The sequence below is a fragment of the Perognathus longimembris genome, chromosome 1, assembly GCF_023159225.1.
Source record: "Perognathus longimembris pacificus isolate PPM17 chromosome 1, ASM2315922v1, whole genome shotgun sequence".
Lineage (NCBI taxonomy): Eukaryota > Metazoa > Chordata > Mammalia > Rodentia > Heteromyidae > Perognathus > Perognathus longimembris.
The window spans coordinates 150,739,075-150,757,568 of NC_063161.1; the positions used below are offsets into that span (position 1 = coordinate 150,739,075).

General features: G+C 37.7%; 1 protein-coding gene across 1 annotated transcript; it reads right to left on the reverse strand.

The window, feature by feature from the left end:
• Positions 1-833: 833 nt before the first annotated feature.
• On the reverse strand, positions 834-11,775 carry LOC125353028 (complement C5-like). Its single transcript, XM_048348477.1, has 5 exons — positions 11,669-11,775; positions 5,086-5,162; positions 3,193-3,255; positions 1,130-1,330; positions 834-907 (listed from the first exon to the last, which is right to left on the reverse strand). The coding sequence occupies exons 1-5, from the start codon at positions 11,746-11,748 to the stop codon at positions 834-836; spliced, it is 495 nt and encodes a 164-aa protein (XP_048204434.1). The 5' UTR covers positions 11,749-11,775.
• Positions 11,776-18,494: the final 6,719 nt, after the last annotated feature.

Consider the following 18,494-nt stretch of genomic DNA (forward strand, 5'->3'; position numbering starts at 1 on the left):
AGTTATTTTTCAGAGAGGTTGAGTTCATTGCCCGAGTCACAGCTATTACCAGAGTCTAACTTACCAAATGCCTGTAACCACATTCCTAATTCTCCAACAGTATCACTTTACAGTTACACTTTCATACTTATAATTAACCATTAACATGGTGTTATGTGCAAAGGAAGCAAAGCACAAAGTTGTTGTTTTTTAATAATAAAATAACTGTTAGTATGATTTTGGTAAATTACCGTAGCAATTATTTTTATAATAGTGTAATCGCTGAGATGAACAATATTAGAGATATAAAGTTAAGCAAAATAATTACAGCAAACATAGGAAGTACATGTCTGTTTTTGTTTATATCTTAAAGATGATATATAGAAGAAACAAGAGGATTAAAAGTTCAGAATACACATAAGAGGTCCGTAAATTCTGAAAACATGTTCTGTAGCTGAAACTGATATAAGATTTCAATTTTTTTCCACTCCTGGGGCTTGAACTCAGGGCCTGGGCACTGTCCCTGAGCTTGTTTTGCTCAAGGCTAGTACTCTACCACTTGAATCACAGTACCACTTCTGTCTTTTTACTGTTTATGTAGTACTATGGAATTGAGCCCAGGGCTTCAAGCATGCTAGGCAAGCACTCTACCACTAAGTCACCTTCCCAGCCCAAGATTTCAATTTTTATAATAACTCCATGTACTCAAGATAGATTCAAATGTATTATCAGTGTATTTGAAAAAATTAATGGTTATCGTATCACAGAAACATAGAGCTTTAGAACTCATGGGAAAGGTCTAGAATATATTGGAGATGTCTAGTTTAAGGTTTGGGCTTGAGCCTCAGATAATATTAAGAATCATTTACATTTACACAGTGACTTGGCAGCAGGTTTTTACTAGGTCTTAAATCTAGGTTTCTGTAGTCTGCAAGAAGGATATCATTTTTCCTTATGGGCATGTCTAAGTTTCAACTTTTTAACATTCAATTTTGACAAAAGCATGAAAATGACCCCCTTTTAAAAGTAGCATTAAATTATACAAAATCACTGGTATTGGGCAGAATTCTGTAGAAAATGTAATACTTAATCTGCAATCAAATGCTCTACCCATGAGCTATACCCCGACACCTGAAAATGTAATACTTACACTGCTCATATGTTTTTTCCATTCCAAAGTGGATGTATTTGTGTTTAAAATTGTTTGTGATGGTACAGCATTCGTTGAAAGCTCTGGTACAGTGTGGCCCTATGGTAATCCGAGCAGCACGCTGTGCACAAGTTTCACCGATACTCAGACGGGCACCATCATAGCAACATTTCTTTGGCATTGGATGTCTGTATTTAGCAGCTGAAATGGTGACAGTACAGTTACTCTTGATCAGGCTGAAGCATAACATCTCAGTCTGAGGAAAAATCTGAAGGCCTTCTTGGTTTCCACTGTCAAGTGAGCTCTTACCCACAATAGCCATAACCAGGTGGCTGACCTGCCTTTCTCTGCAACTCCTCCAGGACTGCCAACGACGTCACCTCCAGTGCACACCACATGGTTTGAAAGGTTTCCTGAAACTAGCATTTGGGGTTCAGTACCCTTTCCCTTCAACTAAGCTAAACCCTAATCTTTCAAACTAGCACTTTGGAATCAGAACCCGTTGAGGGTAAACAGATTAAATAAACCTGCTCAGACTGTATCATTGCTACTCAGGGGGCTGGGATTTGAGGATTGCAATTGGAAGCCACCCCAGGCAGAAAAGTCCTTGAGACTCTTATCTCTAGTTAAACACACACAAACGCCAAGACGTGGAGTTATGGCTCAAGTGGTAGAGCACTAGCTTTGATCACAAAAGATCAGGGACAGCGGCCAGGCCCTGAGTTCAAGCCCCAGGACTGGCACAGGGATGGCATGTGCACACACACACACACACGCACGCGCACACACACACACTCATTTAAATATACAAGAAACCTTCCAATATTGAAGATAGTTCTGTAGGAATTTCCTTCTGGAAGCTAAATATCCTATTAGTACATATACCTAGACCTAGCATCATCCTTCCTTATAAGTGCTCAGCTTAATCAGTACCTGCCTTTTCAAATCATTACAATATAGAATGAAGGTTAACCTACAGAAACTCATACAAATGAAATACTCTACTGTAATCGTATAGAAATTCCTACATTTCTGTAAACATGATTATTGAATGAACTCAGGAATGAACTCAGCCCCCCCCTCCCACCCCGCCATTTGATGTTTTTTCTACTATAAAAGATGAGTTACGGGCTGGGAATATGGCCTAGTGGCAAGAGTGCTTGCCTCCTATACATGAAGCCCTGGGTTCGATTCCCCAGCACCACATATATAGCAAACGGCCAGAAGTGGCGCTGTGGCTCAAGTGGCAGAGTGCTAGCCTTGAGCAAAAAGAAGCCAGGGATAGTGCTCAGGCCCTGAATTGAAGGCCCAGGACTGGCCAAAAAAAAAAAAAAAAAAAAAAGATGAGTTACAAGCCGGGTGCTGGTGGCTCATGCCTGTAATCCTAGCTATTCAGGAGGCTGACATCTGAGGATCACGGTTCAGAGCCAGCCCAGGTAGGAAAGTCCATGAGACTCATCTCCAATTATCCACCAGAAAAATGGAAGTGGCTCTGTGGCTCAAAGTGGTAGAACGCTAGCCTTGAGCTGAAGAGCTCAGGGACAGTGCCCAGGCCCAGAGTTCAAAACCCATGACAGACAAAAAAAACAAACAAACACCCAAAATGTGAGTTATCCGTAAATTAGTAATTCTCATTATATTTACATTTTAAAATCATATTTTAAATATTATGGTATTTAAAAATGTATGAAATAGTATAAATGCATGAAATCATATAAATAGGCTTATAGTTATACCCCAAAGTTAATCAAATCGTAGATTTAGAGTGGAAGAGTCTGATCTTAATGGTACATGATATTTGTAGAGAGGATATATTTGGGACAAATAAAATTTAATATGTCATATTTTAGAGAGCGAAATAATGAAGGTTCAATTTTCTCAGATTGGGCTAGGTGAATAAAGCAGGATTTTTTTGGATTATTTTTTGTCACTGAGAGGAGCTAGACTTCCACATCTTTCTTTTCAACCATTTTGTTAGAAAAGTACATGATGTTTCATTCTTCTGGAGGCTTTTAAGGGTATACTCCTAATGTTTTAACAATTATATGATGTTTGTATGGTACCTTGTTCGTCTACTCTCTGTTTCAGATCTCTTCTTGTCCTGATAATTTGATTAGAAGAGTCATCTATTTAAAACAAAAAAGTAAAAAAGAGTAAGGAAAGGGAAAGAAGGAACATAAAGTCTAAAAATAAAAACCTTCTGTGAAATTAAGTATTTTAAATACTTAATTCATAAATCACTCATTCAACAAATCAATATTGATTAAGCTTCCAATTAGCTATCATATATTACATCTCTTAACAAAACTTCTCCCCTCATAGTGGAGCTGAGAGAGTTTGGTTTGTTTTTCTGGGTTTAGTTTTGTAACTTTAAATGTTTTCAATTTATTGGTTACAACAAACTAAGAATTCAGAGAGAGCAATCTTGCTGGATCACTTATTTTTTTATTTGCTCTTTGAGCTATATTATTACAAATGTACTTATAAATGCCACAGGATGAAATCTAGTTATGAAGACTTTTGTTCGTTTGTTTAAGGAATTTTATTAAAGCAAGAATTTTATAATCCAAATTACGTTTCCTCGCACAGTCATCAATTTTGCTACTTAGAACTGACATCTTGAGCTAACCCACAGTAAAGAATTACAAAATTAAAGAAAGGAGGGCTGGGGATATGGCCTAGTGGCAAGAGCGCTTGCCTCGTACACTTGAAGCCCTGGGTTCGATTCCCCAGCACCACATATACAGAAAATGGCCAGTCAAGTGGCAGAGTGCTAGCCTTGAGCAAAAAGAAGCCAGGGACCAGTGCTAAGGCCCAGGACTGGCAAAAAAAAAAAATTAAAGAAAGGAATACCTTAAATTTTTGTACTTTGCTGAAAATTCTTTTTCCCAGGGTCTATAAAACATTGATTTGTTTTTATATTTTACTGTTTTGTAGGGTTTTTTTTTTTTTTTGATTTTTTTTTTTTTTTTTTTTTTTTGCCAGTCCTGGGCCTTGGACTCAGGGCCTGAGCACTGTCCCTGGCTTCTTCCCGCTCAAGGCTAGCACTCTGCCACTTGAGCCACAGCGCCGCTTCTGGCCGTTTTCTGTATATGTGGTGCTGGGGAATTGAACCTAGGGCCTCGTGTATCCGAGGCAGGCACTCTTGCCGCTAGGCTATATCCCCAGCCCCTTTTTTTTGCTTTTTTTAAATCAAGTAATCTAGGACTAGCACTGGTTGCTAGACCTGGCATTTTATGAAGATTTTTATAACCACAGAAAAGGTGATTAAGATGAGATCTCTGGAAAGTGGAGGTGTGGCTCAAGTAATAGAGTACCAGCCTGTAGCAAAAAAGCTAAGTAGAACATAAGTTCCCGAGTTCAAACCTAATGTAAGTCCCCAAGTTCAGCACAATATAGATAAGGAAACAAGAAAATCAATAAATGTGATTTCTCTTCTTGAAGGGTTCATAGTGCCAGACAAGACATGTAACTAAATGTAAGATGTGTGATGTCCTACTTTTATTCTGGTACTTAGAAATGATGTAGTTCCTACAGTATCTTTCCTATCGAAGAGAAATAGGCCATTGGGAGGAGAGGCTAGGAAGAAGGAAACATCTCTTTAATGTGTTGCTAACTGATCAGAAGCACTTGAGTGAATCATTTATTTGTTTTTCTGTGTCGTTTGTTTCTCCTAGAAAGGACCTAAGCAAGTCAAGTACCTCAGGGGACTAGAACTCTTCCAACAATGAGAAGAACATGAGACCAGAAAAAAGGGCCAGTTCCTCAATGTTAATAACTAGAACTAGAATGTAGGTATTTAGAAAGTGAATACCACCTCCTTATCCCTGCCCAAGCCAGTACTTCCAACCATACCAGCACGGACGGATTTACATTAGATAAATTAACTGACATGAGCACTACAAAACTTCAAACTCTTCACAGGTAAACTTGCAATTGTCAGAAATTACCAGTACCTTTAATTTCAAGTTGTGTGGTGCTAATGGTCGGAAAGTCCACTTTATATTGATCTTGAATTTTCTGTATACTGTATCTATAGAAACAAAATATTTTAAATTACAGATGTTTTCAAATGCTTGTAATTCAGCAATAGGTTATGCAGCATTCCTGTTTAAAAGATGTTAGAATTCAATTTGATATCCATAAAGTATTGATAAAAATTTTATTTGGGAGAGATTGTAAAGCAATAAACAGAAGTAATTGAACATTTTCAGGATAATAGTCTAGTCATTCATCTTCATATAATGCATTACTTTTCCAGGTACTTTATCTTAGCTTTGAATAACTGGTGATAATTTGAGAAATTACTTAATTCTGGAGCTTAATTAGGCTAACATAATAGAATAAAAAATCCATAATAGTGTCTTTAGAAACATGTCATGATAACATTCACAACTTATAGAATTAAATTATAGTTGTAGACAAAATATGGCTTGTAAACAAAGTTTGCTTAAAGAGGAAAATAACCTGTTCAACAAGATTCATTCCAAAATATTTACTAAGCAATCACTGAAGTATTAAGGGTAAAAGGTGAATAAAGTAAAAGAGCCATAGATTTCACTTGAACTGGTAGTTATTCCAGTTCAAACTCTCATTTTTTCATTTGCTAGCAGATATGACTTGGACAAGTTACATCATGTTGTTTGTGAAATGTGAAAAGTACTACTGACCTTGCAAGTTAGATACATATTCAATAATGTCCATATTATGCTTACTACAGTTATTACCACCATCAGTTGTTTAACAAGTATTTCTGATATAGAAGTGCTAAGCTATAATGACCACCACAGTCTAGGGCCTTGTGCTCAATGAGTTTACAGTCTGTTTGGGGGAAGGAAAGCAAATAAATACAGATAGAGTCTATATCTGCTGGCCTGTGAAGACATGGTGAAGCACATTCAAAGGGGAAGGAACATAGTTACAGAGGGACTGAGTTGGGAGGTACTGGTTAAGGGAGTTCCATGGGTCATACCTATTTTGCTATTGAGTAAATGGAATAGGATGAAGTTGGTAGCAATATTAAGGTGCAACTCTGTACTATAGGACATGAAGTATTTTCCAGAGAGCACACAACTTTAAACCACTTCCAATTCTAATCCATACTCTCAGAATACTATCAGTACAGTACAGATGCCAGGCTGAGGAAAAAATGATCATAAAGGGATTATGTTAATGTTGTTGATATTTGTAGGTGTTCCTTGTCTTACATATCCTGCTCTTCATTCCTTGAAAGCAAAGATTGTGGATTCTTCCATTCTGCTTTGTATCTCTTATCCTGTTATCAGGAATATGTTCACTAAATATATGTATTACATAGAGTCCTGTTAAACCGTGTTCTATCTTTTCCTTTTAAAATTAGCATCAATTGGCTGGGAATATGGCCTAGTGGTAAAGTGCTTGCCTTATATACATGAAGCTCTGGGTTCGATTCCTCAGCACCACATATATAGAAAAAAGCTGGAAGTGGTGCTGTGGCTCAAGTGGCAGAGTGCTAGCCTTGAGCAAAAAGAAGCCAGGGACAGTGCTCAGGCCCTGAGTCCATGCCCCAGGACTGGCAACAAAAACAAAACAAATAAACAGAAACTTTAAAAAAAATAAAATTAGCATCAATTAATTGTAAAAAGGGATTGCATTGCCATATTTAAATAAATGCATATAATGTTCTTTAAGTTTATCTCCTATATATTACTTTTCCCATTTTCCTCCTTTTGGAGAGATTTTAGTGAATTACACACCTACACACACAGTGTACTTACATATTTTCACCCTCTATTACCCTCTCCTTTCCACTTCAAAAGCCAGATGCTTACTCTGAAAGTCCCCCTTTTATAATAATGTCATATCATTATTATTTCTAGGCCTATATTCCAATATGGATGACAACATGTGCTATATATCTTTTTGAGCTTGTCTTGTCTCAATCAACACAATCATCTTTAGTTCCATTCATTTTCCTTCATACAATTTCATTCTTTTTTATCAGTGAATAACATTCCATTAAACATATTCTTATATCCTTGAATATAAGTAATTGAAGAAAATTTACACAGTCCTTTGAAGACAGTATTACTATTGCTCCCACTATAAGATAAGCACACTGCTAATTAATTTGCCCAAGGTCACAGACATTTAAGTTATAGAACTAAGAACTGTCTTAAAGAGCCTGTATCCAGAATTAACACTTTCAACAGCTATCCTAAGCCACATTTATTAAAAACTTTGTGACCAGAAAAATTTAGGAATCAAAAGTCCTTTCAATTTCAGTATTATTTGAGGTGTTGCCAATAGAGTAGTTTGTAGAGTTGTCATGGTGGTAGTGGTGAGACATAAAATATTCAGTGTTTAGAACTCTTTCAAATATGGCTCTGGGTCCACATATGAATTAACTTCAGCAGGAGAGTCTATCCAATGAAGAATTCATTCTGTCATATTATTTTCATAGCTGCATAAGAACAATCACCTAAGCTTGCTGAGAGGCAAGAATGTTCCTTTGATCTTTACCTAATATGTTTTTCCTGATATTTTCATTGCTTCCTTCTTTCCTTGAAGCTCGTTTGACCGTCACTTCCCTAAGAGAACCTTTCCTGCCCTGTCCATATTTTACTGGTACCCATTATTTCTTTATCTCTTTACTCTTCTTATTTTTTATTCATTATACTAAAGACTATCCATTCTTAAGTATGCATTCTTTCATTGGTTCAATTTTTCATTATTTTTTCTTCCATACCATGCTAGCTCTAGGAATGTCTTTACTATCCCTGCTACATCCTTAGTGCCTACCATCTAGTAAGTGATATATATATATATATATAGTGTATATATATGATATATATAATTTCTTAGATCAAATCAATCAATCAGAGAGAAAATAACATAATTGTGTGTGTGTGTCTGTGAGAGAGAGAGAGAGAGAGAGAGAGAGAGAGAGAGAGAGAGAGAGAGAGAAACACGTTCTGAGGTTTGAACTCAGGGCTGGGCCCTGTCCCTGAGCTCTTGCACTCAAGGCTGGTGCTCTGCCACTTGAGCCACAGGTTCACTTCCAGCTTTTTGGTGCTTAAGTGGAGATAAAAGTCTCATAGACTTTTCTTCCATGATCCTCAGATCTCAGCCTCCTGAGTATCTAGGATTACAGGTATAAGCCACTGGCACTTGTCTGAGAAAGTGACATGACTTAAACAGCCAACATTCTCACTCTATCACAGAAATTGAAGAGAAAGCTTTTTATTAGGGTTCAATTCTATATAATAGAAAGAATTCAGAATACTTCTAGACAAGAGTCATGGGACTTGAGATTCTGTCCCTGGTTCTGCCCCTAATGTAAAGCCAATCCCAGTCTCTGAGGTTCATCTGTTTGTCTTTCAAAGAGAAATAAAACAATTGCCTTAAGTTTTAGAGAGATTATGGCCAGGTGAAATAATTCCAGATTAGAGATAGAGAGTGCTATAATCTTATAAACATCTAAGTGTCCATTTGTCTTCATGTTTATGGTATATGCAATGGCAAAATGAAAACAACCAAAGTCATGAACAGGAGAACTTAATAAATCATGGCTTCTGAGTCTGTTGAGCAGTGTGACTTGAGGCCATTTACTTTTCCTACCTGGGAAATTTTGTATCAAATATAAAATGAAGAGTTTCCGATTATAATTTCTAGTTTCTTTGTAGTACAAAAAATACCTAACTTCTAGATCACTATTTCTTTCTTTCTGTTTTTTGCCAGTCCTGGCGCTTGAACTCAGGGCCTGAGCACTTCTCTGGCTTCTTTTGCTCAAGGCTAGCACTCTACCACTTGAGCCACAGCACCACTTCTGGCTTTTTCTATATATGTGGTGCTGAGGAAGCGAACCCAGGGCTTCATGTATATGAGGTGAGCACTTTACCACTAGGCCACATTCCCGGCCACCTAGATCACTATTTTTAAGGCATAGTTTAAAATACAAGTGATTTTAGTAACATTAAAAATGATGAATCATAAATGTAGAGGTAATTACAAAAGATTTAAAACTCACAATATTAGAATTGACCCTCAAGCAATTCAAGCTTAATAGCATTGAGTCCATAAAAAAACACCAAGAAAATTAAGCACCAAACATGAAAGAAAAAGGCCAAGAAAGGTTATTTCCCTGAGTTGATTTTGTGTTTATTTGAAGAGGAACTTAATAAAAAATGTATATGATTGTTAATAAGAAATAATCTCCAAAAGCTATCCTTTTGTGAGCAAATCATCAAATCAGATTACTTCCATGACTTTCTTATTCAAAGATTGCATTGTCCACTTGGGGTGCACAGAGATGGAGAAAAATATTTTCAAATTTACACAGTCTGTTTAATTTACTATTTCATTCATCACAACTAACACACATTATAAAACAAAAATAGCTCACTTTACTTACATTTGTTCTTGTCCCCCACTTTTCTCCAGGAAAATTAAAAAACAAAGAATTCCCAAAATATACATAGCCGAAGGTCTTATAGAAGCATACATAAACTTTCCTGAAGCTATTTTCCTCTTAAATGAGTTCTCTTGTTAATTATTAACATCAGAAAAGGGTATCTATAAGTAGGAAAACTAAAATTAGAACTTAAATATTCTTTTAAACACCAGGAATAAGTACAGAATGTATTTATAAAAATTAACAGCCAAGGGATTTATGTGAGTGGATATCTTTTAGTTTATAATTCATTTTTATAATTTATTTATTTAATTTTTTTCTAGTCCTGGGCCTTGAACTCAGGGCCTGAGCACTATCCCTGGTTTCCTTTTGCTCAAGGCTAGTATTCTGCCACTTGAGCCACAGTGCCACTTCTGGCCCTTTTCTATATATGTGGTGCTGGGGAATCGAACCCAGGGCTTCATGTATACGAGGCAAGCTCTCTTGACACTAGGCCATATTCCCAGCCCCCAGTAGATATCTTTTATTATGAGCCATTCAGTGTAGCAGAAAGAACTCAGAACATTCCAGGACAAGAATCATTCTCTATCCTTGACTCTGGCGCTAATGTAAAATAAGTTCTCCTTTCCTTTGAGCTTCAGCTGCTTGTCTTTCAAAAGGAAGTAAATAAAAATGATCTCATGTAACTCGAAGGTATGGGTATGGCTGGCAAAGATGAGAGGAGCCCTGGAAATAGTGATATTATCAAGATGCATTGTACATAATAAACTGATTTGTTGAATTTAAACCACTAAGTACAACTATTTAAAGATATTTTTTTTTGTTTTTTTTGTTTTTTGTTTTTTTTTTTTTTGGCCAGTCCTGGGCCTTGGACTCCGGGCCTGAGCACTGTCCCTGGCTTCTTCCCGCTCAAGGCTAGCACTCCGCCACTTGAGCCACAGCGCCGCTTCTGGCCGTTTTTCCGTATGTGGTGCTGGGGAATCGAACCTAGGGCCTCGTGTATCCGAGGCAGGCACTCTTGCCACTAGGCTATCTCCCCAGCCCTAAAGATAATTTTTTAAACACATAAAAATTACCTAGAATAATGGAAAGATTGTGGCCATGTGACAAAAATCTCAAATTAGACACAGAAATGAGATCACTATAAGATATAATTTACAATGCATAAGATTTTCAGTGCAGGGAATTTGTGAACATCCTGGTTCATATTTTAAATATATATTTATATGTTTATGACAAAATGGAAAAATTGAAGTGGTAAGCAGGAGTTCTTAATAAAATCATACTTCTGTCCCTTTCTATCAGTGTGATCTTTGTCCAATCACTTCCTTTATCTGCACATAACCTCATATATGAGTAGATACAATCCAATAATCTCAGGTTCATTTTCAGTGCAAACGTCATGTTTATAGACATGAGATCATTTTTGTATGATATAGCTTACAGGCGCTGGGGATATGGCCTAGTGGCAAGAGCGCTTGCCTCCTATACTTGAAGCCCTGGGTTTGGTTCCCCAGCACCACATATACAGAAAATGGCCAGAAGTGGTGCTGTGACTCAAGTGGCAGAGTGCTAGCCTTGAGCAAAAAGAAGCCAGGGACAGTGCTCAGGCCCTGAGTCCAAGGCCCAGGACTGGCAAAAAAAAAAGATATGATATAGCTTACAGTACCTTATCATACAAAATGCGCTGGATTTCAATAACACTAAAAATGGTGGAGAATCAACTTAAATATTCAGACATAATTATGACAGATTTTCAAATCACAGTATCAGACCTGTCACTCAGTTAAGTATGGTTTAACTATGTAGAGTGCACAAACAAACCAAAAACAAATAACAACAACAAAAACTACAAAGGAAACAAATCACCAAATACAAATAAGTGATAAAATATTTGTTAACTTGAGTTTTCTTTTTGCGACAAAGAATCTGATTAATCACATAATTTTTAATAAATAGCAATCCTAAAGAACGGTCATGTTGTTAGGTGTCATCTGATCAAAAAGCTTCTATGACTTTATTTTTCAGAAATTAGATTCTCCATTTGGCAGTCTTGAGTGGAGAAAACCACTTACAGATTCACACAAGCTATTGAGTTTACTATCATGCATCACCACTGTAAAATGAAGATAGTTTGGCTCACTTACATTTGTTCTTGTCCTCCACTTTTCTCCAGGAAGATTAAAAAAAGGAGTATGCCCAAAGGACTCATGGCTGAAGGTCTCATAAAACTATGGATATAAGCTTCATGAACTATTTCCTTTTAAATAAGCTGGGCTTGAAGAATTTGAATACATTTGTTCTCTGGTTAATTATTAATATCAGATAAAAGGATTTCTAAGTGAGAAAATTAAAATGAGGAAGTTAGGTCTCTTTTCATGCCCAGGAATAAATAAGAAGGTAATTTTATAGAAATTTATACTTAAAATACTTATTTATACTAAGACAAATAAAAGGACAGTACTACAATAGGAAATTGGGTCCATGAACAGGGAATCAATTACAGAAACCAGGAAGTTACATTGCCTTTGTCCTTTCTTCTCTAGAACATGGTTTTTGCTCTGAGGTTGTATCAACTTTGACCATGGTTGTGTTGGTCAGTTTTTCACTGCTGTGACAAATTATCTGAGAGAAACAGCTTCAAGGAGAAAAGATTTATTTAGGCTCTTGTTCAGTGGTTCCATTGTTTCTGGAGCTGTGATTAGTAAGGCAGAACATAATAGTATAATAGTGGAAAGCATTTGGAAGAACAAAGTAGCCCACCACATGACAGACAGGAAGTTGAAAGAGACAGGCAAGCAGAGGTTAATACCAATGTATACTTACTTTAAAGGCACAACACAATGGACCTACTTCTTCCAACAAAGACCATCCAGTTATGATTCCATCGTTGGCATAATCAACCAAAGGAGTGAAAGCCCATGTAATCCAATCACCTCCATGTAGCTAATAAGTTAGTAACTAAGCCTTTTAACATAAAAGCATTCTGGGAAATTTCGGGTTCAAACCAATGCTTCTGATAGATCTCTCTTCTTTATAATACTGATAAAGGCCCACCTGGATTTTGTTATTTATACTGGCATGAGTATAGAATTTGTCTTCACTAGTTCAGTTTCTTTTAAAAAGAAGATCTAAGCAGTAAAGTCTTTGGTATTGTAAATGGTCTAAGAATAACTTAGATTTATAAAATGAGATTCAGAGAATAGTTCCTTAGACTGCCCAGTATAAAGAAGGAACTGGGGGGCTGGGGATATAGCCTAGCGGCAAGAGTGCCTGCCTCGGATACACGAGGCCCTAGGTTCGATTCCCCAGCACCACATATACAGAAAACGGCCAGAAGCGGCGCTGTGGCTCAAGTGGCAGAGTGCTAGCCTTGAGCGGGAAGAAGCCAGGGACAGTGCTCAGGCCCTGAGTCCAAGGCCCAGGACTGGCAAAAAAAAAAAAAAAAAAGAAGGAACTGGGCATTAGTTGGAGAAGAGATTGTGACTAGCAAGGACAATGTCATGCTAAGGCCATCATTGCCTTAATAATCAAACCAATACTTAGTAGAAAACCCTATACTCCAATATCTTCATTCATTTATATACCACTCCTACATCCAAAGATTTGCATTCATTCGACATAGAATATCTTTCTTTTGATGAATTCATACCTTTCAGTGAAGATTTTAATAATTTTAATGTAAGAGCTTAAGATGAACAAAAACCTCCTATAACAACTGAATCTTCAAACTAATTGAAAAATAATGTTTTACAATGGTTTATTTTTATGATGTTTCCTATTCATCAGAAAAAAATTTTAAAGGAAAATGGGATCCGGAGGGGAAAGAGAGAAAATGAGGGAGAGGGTAACACTGTTCAAAAAGAAATGTACTCATTACCTGACTTATGTAACTGTAACCCCTCTATACATCACCTTTACAATAAAATTTCGATTAGATAATTATTTAACCATCCCCCTCCTTTTTTTGTGGATCCTGGGACTTGAACTCAGAGCCTGGGCACTGTCCCTGAGCCTCTTTGTGCTCAAGGGTAGCACTCTACCACTTGAGCCACAGCACCACTTCTGGCTTTTTTGAGTAGTTCATTGTAGATAAATAAGAGTCTTATGGCTTTTCCTGCCAGGGCTGGATTTGAACTGCAATCCTCCGGTCTGTCTCCCAAGTAGCTAGGATTACAGGTGTGAGCCACTGGTATCTGGCTTTAACTCTTTATTATTAATCATGTGCCTTCGTATACAATGTGTTCACTATTTGAAATAAATGACTTAAGTATATATTCTATAATCAGATATTTATAATCACATTGGTATTCCATGGTTTGAGTACAATCCTAATTACTAATCTAATTTCTAATTTTTAATTAGACATATAAGTTTGACTAATGTTATCTGTTACATGTACCTCTAAAATAAAAAAAAAAAAATCTGCCACTTTGACCACTTAGTCCATTTGTTTTAACAGGAAATCTGAACAATGATTAAGCGGGGTTGTGAAAGACAGATGAAGTTAAAACAAACAAAGTACTTTTGTCATCATTTTCGGGAAACTTAAGCTAGAGCAAGAACTTTCCGACCAACATAGCTAGTGTTTGCATTTTAAAGACAAAGAAGTTTGCTGCCCTGCAGGGTAAACAACAAAAATGGTATTTGTAAATAATTAGCATACTTCTCTAGTAGAAAATGTTTAAAGAATGATGTTGCTCAGTAGGAGTTCAACCACCTATATATTCTCAATTGTACTTACCCCAAATTGGTTCAATGTGCCTTCCAAACATGAAACAAGGATAGGTTAAATGTGAACTTTGAGCAAGCCTTTGTTTGTTTTTTGTTACCTTTCTTTTTTTTTTCTTTTTCTTTGTATAAATATTGCATTCCTAGGGGAAAAATCTCCCATTTAGCAGAAATTTTCATGGTCACATAATCTTCCTGTTAACATGACCTGGATTCTGCCCTCAAAGTGGAGTCCAAATGACTTAACCTGGTTCACAGGGTCCTTCTGGTCTGGGTGCTGTGTGGTTCTGAGCCTCAGTGCTCTCATTCTTCACTCCAGCCAAGTAGCAGAATCACTTGATTTTCCTGAAAGTTCCTATGATATGAAAGTACACCTGGGAGGGTAAAAAATTTGTGTTATCCAACTGTCATTATTTAAATAACTAGTTATTGCACACTTGTTTAGTAAAAAAGAAAAGAGTAGAAACAATTTTCTATTAATACAAACTATAGACATCTTTTTTTTTTGCCAGTCCTGGGCCATGAACTCAGGGCCTGAGCACTGTCCCTGGCTTCTTTTTGCTCAAGTCTAGCATTCTGCCACTTGAGCCACAGCACCACTTCTGGCCGTTTTCTATATATGTGGTGCTGAGGAATCGAACCCAGGGCTTCATGTATTCGAGGCAAGCTCCCTTGCCACTAGGCCATATTCCCAGCCCCTATAGACATCTTTTTATACATGATAACAGGATTGTATTGTGCATGATTTTCAAACCCAAACAACTCATAGGGAGACAATATTCATGGGTTATAAATCTAGAAAATAACTCAAAAATATTTTGTGTATTGTCATTTTCAGAATTGCATAGCAGAATTTTCTATTGCTAACTTTAGGAACCTGCTACCTACCTAGTACAGAAAAAGTAAAAGTGGCCCCAAGGTGCCTGTGTAATTTTCATGTGCCTGAGTATGGAGCCCACCAGAAAAACAGGCCATTTCCTCCCAAACCATTCAAAAGTGAGGCTTGAGGGCTGGGAATATGGCCTAGTGGCAAGAGTGCTTGCCTCGTATACATGAAGCCCTAGGTTCGATTCCCCAGCACCACATATGTAGAAAATGGCCAGAGGTGGCGCTGTGGCTCAAGTGGCAGAGTGCTAGCCTTGAGCAAAGAAAGAAGCCAGGGACAGTGCTCAGGCCCTGAGTCCAAGCCCCAGGACTGGCAAAAAAAAAAAAAAAAAAAAAAAAAAAAAAGTGAGGCTTGAGAGTAATGCAAGTTAGGTTCCCAAGTGGTATGTAGACATTGGATGAGTCTGAGTATAAGAGAATATCTGTCCTTCAGCTTTCCTCTTGGCTCAGGCTTCTAGTCTCAGGTCTTGATAATATTCTTATTAATCGTATTTATACTGTCAATACTTTACATCTTTAGAAATAGGAGCAATATATGGATTCCTGCTACCAGCACTGCAGAAGCCAGTACTCTCAATGTTTTCTCAGTTGCTTCCCTCCTCATTTTTCTTCATGCAGGTAATGGCACTTGAACTTAGAACCTCGTACTCTTGCTTGTCTTATTTTGCTCACATTCTACCACTTGAGCCACACCTCCAGTTCTGAAGTGCTTTCCCTTGATGTCAGTGTGAAAAGGAATCTTAGGGATAACACAGGGAAATTTAGAAGTAAATATCTCTCATTACTCAGTAGGTTTTGGTGTATGTATGTACTTCTATGCGCTTAAAATGTATTTTGTTTAGAAACATTCATTGACGTAGTTTCATGGGCAAGTTTGTATGAACCCAGAGTGGAGCTGCTATAGAGAAACAAGAGTGGGACAGACCTACCATCAGCCCTTCTCCCCATGAGCACCTCAGGTGGCCTTTCTTCCGAGGGGAGAGACCTGCAGAAGTGTAAGAGAGAAATGACAGGGCAAATAGGATCAAGATATATTACACATATGTGTTGGGCACTGGCTTGCAGCTTTAAGAGGCAGTCCTAGCTGGCCGGCCTCTTCTCCAGCCCTGGGGCCCCGTGGAGGCTAGCCCCGCCTGCCTTCTCTGGGTCGGAACCATAAAGGCAGCGAAAGCAGCTCTAACCAGCCCCGCCTCCCGCCTCAGACGGTGTGTGCACAAAGATGGCCGAGGGTGATCAACCCAGAGGTGGTCCTGTGGGCCATGACTTCTGCCCTTAGGGGAAGTCCCTTGACATCACCTTTGATGGACAGCCTAACCAGCCTATCACAGTGCCTAGCTAGCCGCTCCAAATCCCTCCCCTTTCTGGTGCCATTACTGCTATATAAATCCAATCCTGGAATAAAGACCTGGACGTTGCTTCGACTTCTCCCCGGAATCATCTGTGTGTCCTGTGTCCTGCCTTAAACCCAAGGGGGGCTCAGGGTGGGCGGTTTCACGACTCTACCTCTTCTCCGCTCTACCCCCCTGGGATACACTCCCTGCTTCTCCTGCCAGCGGGAGAAGCACCCGGACCCGAGTGTCCCCGACACATATGTGTGAACAAAGCATAATGAAACCCCACTAAAAATGTTCAAAAGGAGTAGTAGTAATAAGAAAAGAAAGAGAATAGTATAGAATTTGAATTTGATTAGAATATATTGCACGCATGTATGTAAGTATCACAATGAAATCCTTTTATTTAATTAATTTAAGCTAATAAAACTTTTAAAAGTAAATCAATAGGCCAGGTACCAGTTGCTCACACCTGTAACCCTAGCTAGCTACTCAGGAGGCTGAGATTTGAGAATCATGGTTTGAAGCTAACCTTGGTAGGAAAGTCTTCACTGCCAAGTAATCGCCATCCATAAGAGCTGGAAGTATAGCTGTGGCTCAAGTGGTAGAGGACTTGTCATAAGCAAAAGAAGCTTAGGAACAGCGCTCAGGCCCTGAGTGCAAGACCCAGAACCAGCACAAACACAAACAAATGACAGAAAGAGGCAGGGTGCTGAGATGGAGAGACCTAGATTTAAATTCTACTTCAGCTAATTATAATCAATAGGATGTTAGAGGCTATTTTCTTTTTCTACCCTTAGTCTACTCATCTACAAAATGGGGAGAATGACACTGACGTTGCTAGGAGGTCAGGACAATGAAATGTATGTCAAATTCCTCTCTCACGAACCCCATTTTGTACTTCAAACTCAACATTTGTCCATTATGTACGAAGAAAGAGAGGATGCAAATTAATAACCCCCTTTTGAGATGGCTTACCGACAGTTGTTCTTTCATGAAAACATCAAAATATATTTACTAATGAATAATTAACTCCCCAAAATGTGTCAATTAGGATAGAGAAAGTATAAAATTATCAGGTTCTACCAGTAGTAGATGCTGAAAAGCACTTGTTGCCATTTAGTATTGAATAAATGATGCTATACAACAAATTTTATAATAATGAAAATGTTTTGCTCATAATAGAAATTCCAGGACTGAATTTTGACTTAAATTAATGGCATCTTCATTATAAAATTTAAAGTAATAACTACTCTTTGAGTTGAATGTAGGTCTTCATCCAATGAATAAACTCTAACACGCTCTATAAGAAAAACTGTGACTGTTGGAAACTCTACTCAGTTTGAAAGGGTATGACAATATTGCTAATAAGCCTTGAATGCAAGGTTCACGAAATTTAAAATAAAATTAAGAAAGCTCAAAACATAAAAGCCAGGCTGGGAATGTGGCTTAGCGGTAGAGTGCTTGCCTAGCATGAATGAAGCCCTGGGTTCCATTCCTCAGTACCACATAAACAAACAAAAAAAAGCTGGAAATGGTGCTGTGGCCCATGTGGTAGAGTGCTAGCCTTGAGCAAAAGGAAGCCAGAGGCAGTGCTCAGGCCCCAAGTTCAAGCTCTAGGACTGGCAACAAAACAAAACAAAAAAAAAAACCATAAAAGCCAAATTTACAAGGGAAGATGGATGAGGAAATTCCATTTTAACTTTATATCAAATTTGGAAAGATATTGTTTCCTAAAATGTTCACAATACTTTTTTCAAAATATTTCACCTATTTTTTCCACAAAATGTTCCTTAATTCATTTTATGCACTTATTATGTGGATCAACTCAATGCTGTATATTTTTTAATCCCTTCAAGATAGGAAAGACTTTAGATACTAATATCTGCAGTTATTACAGAGTACAGGAGGAAGAAATAAAGCAGTAAGTTGTGTTCACAGAACCTCATCAATGAAGCATTCTCCTATTCAGGGCAATGTAGGAAAGAAGGTATATATTCAAAGTAGGGTACTGTTTGAGATCCTA

Bases quoted from the DNA above. Each gene is read 5' to 3' on its own strand.
- LOC125353028 (XM_048348477.1), bottom strand. From the start codon at position 11,748: ATGAGACCTTCAGCCATGAGTCCTTTGGGCATACTCCTTTTTTTAATC. The intron at 5,163-11,668 runs GTAAGTGAGCCA...TTGTTTCTATAG, and splicing joins AGTGGAGGACAAGAACAAAT to ATACAGTATACAGAAAATTC. The intron at 908-1,129 runs GTAAGTATTACA...TCCTTCTTGCAG, and splicing joins GGAAAAAACATATGAGCAGT to ACTACAGAAACCTAGATTTA.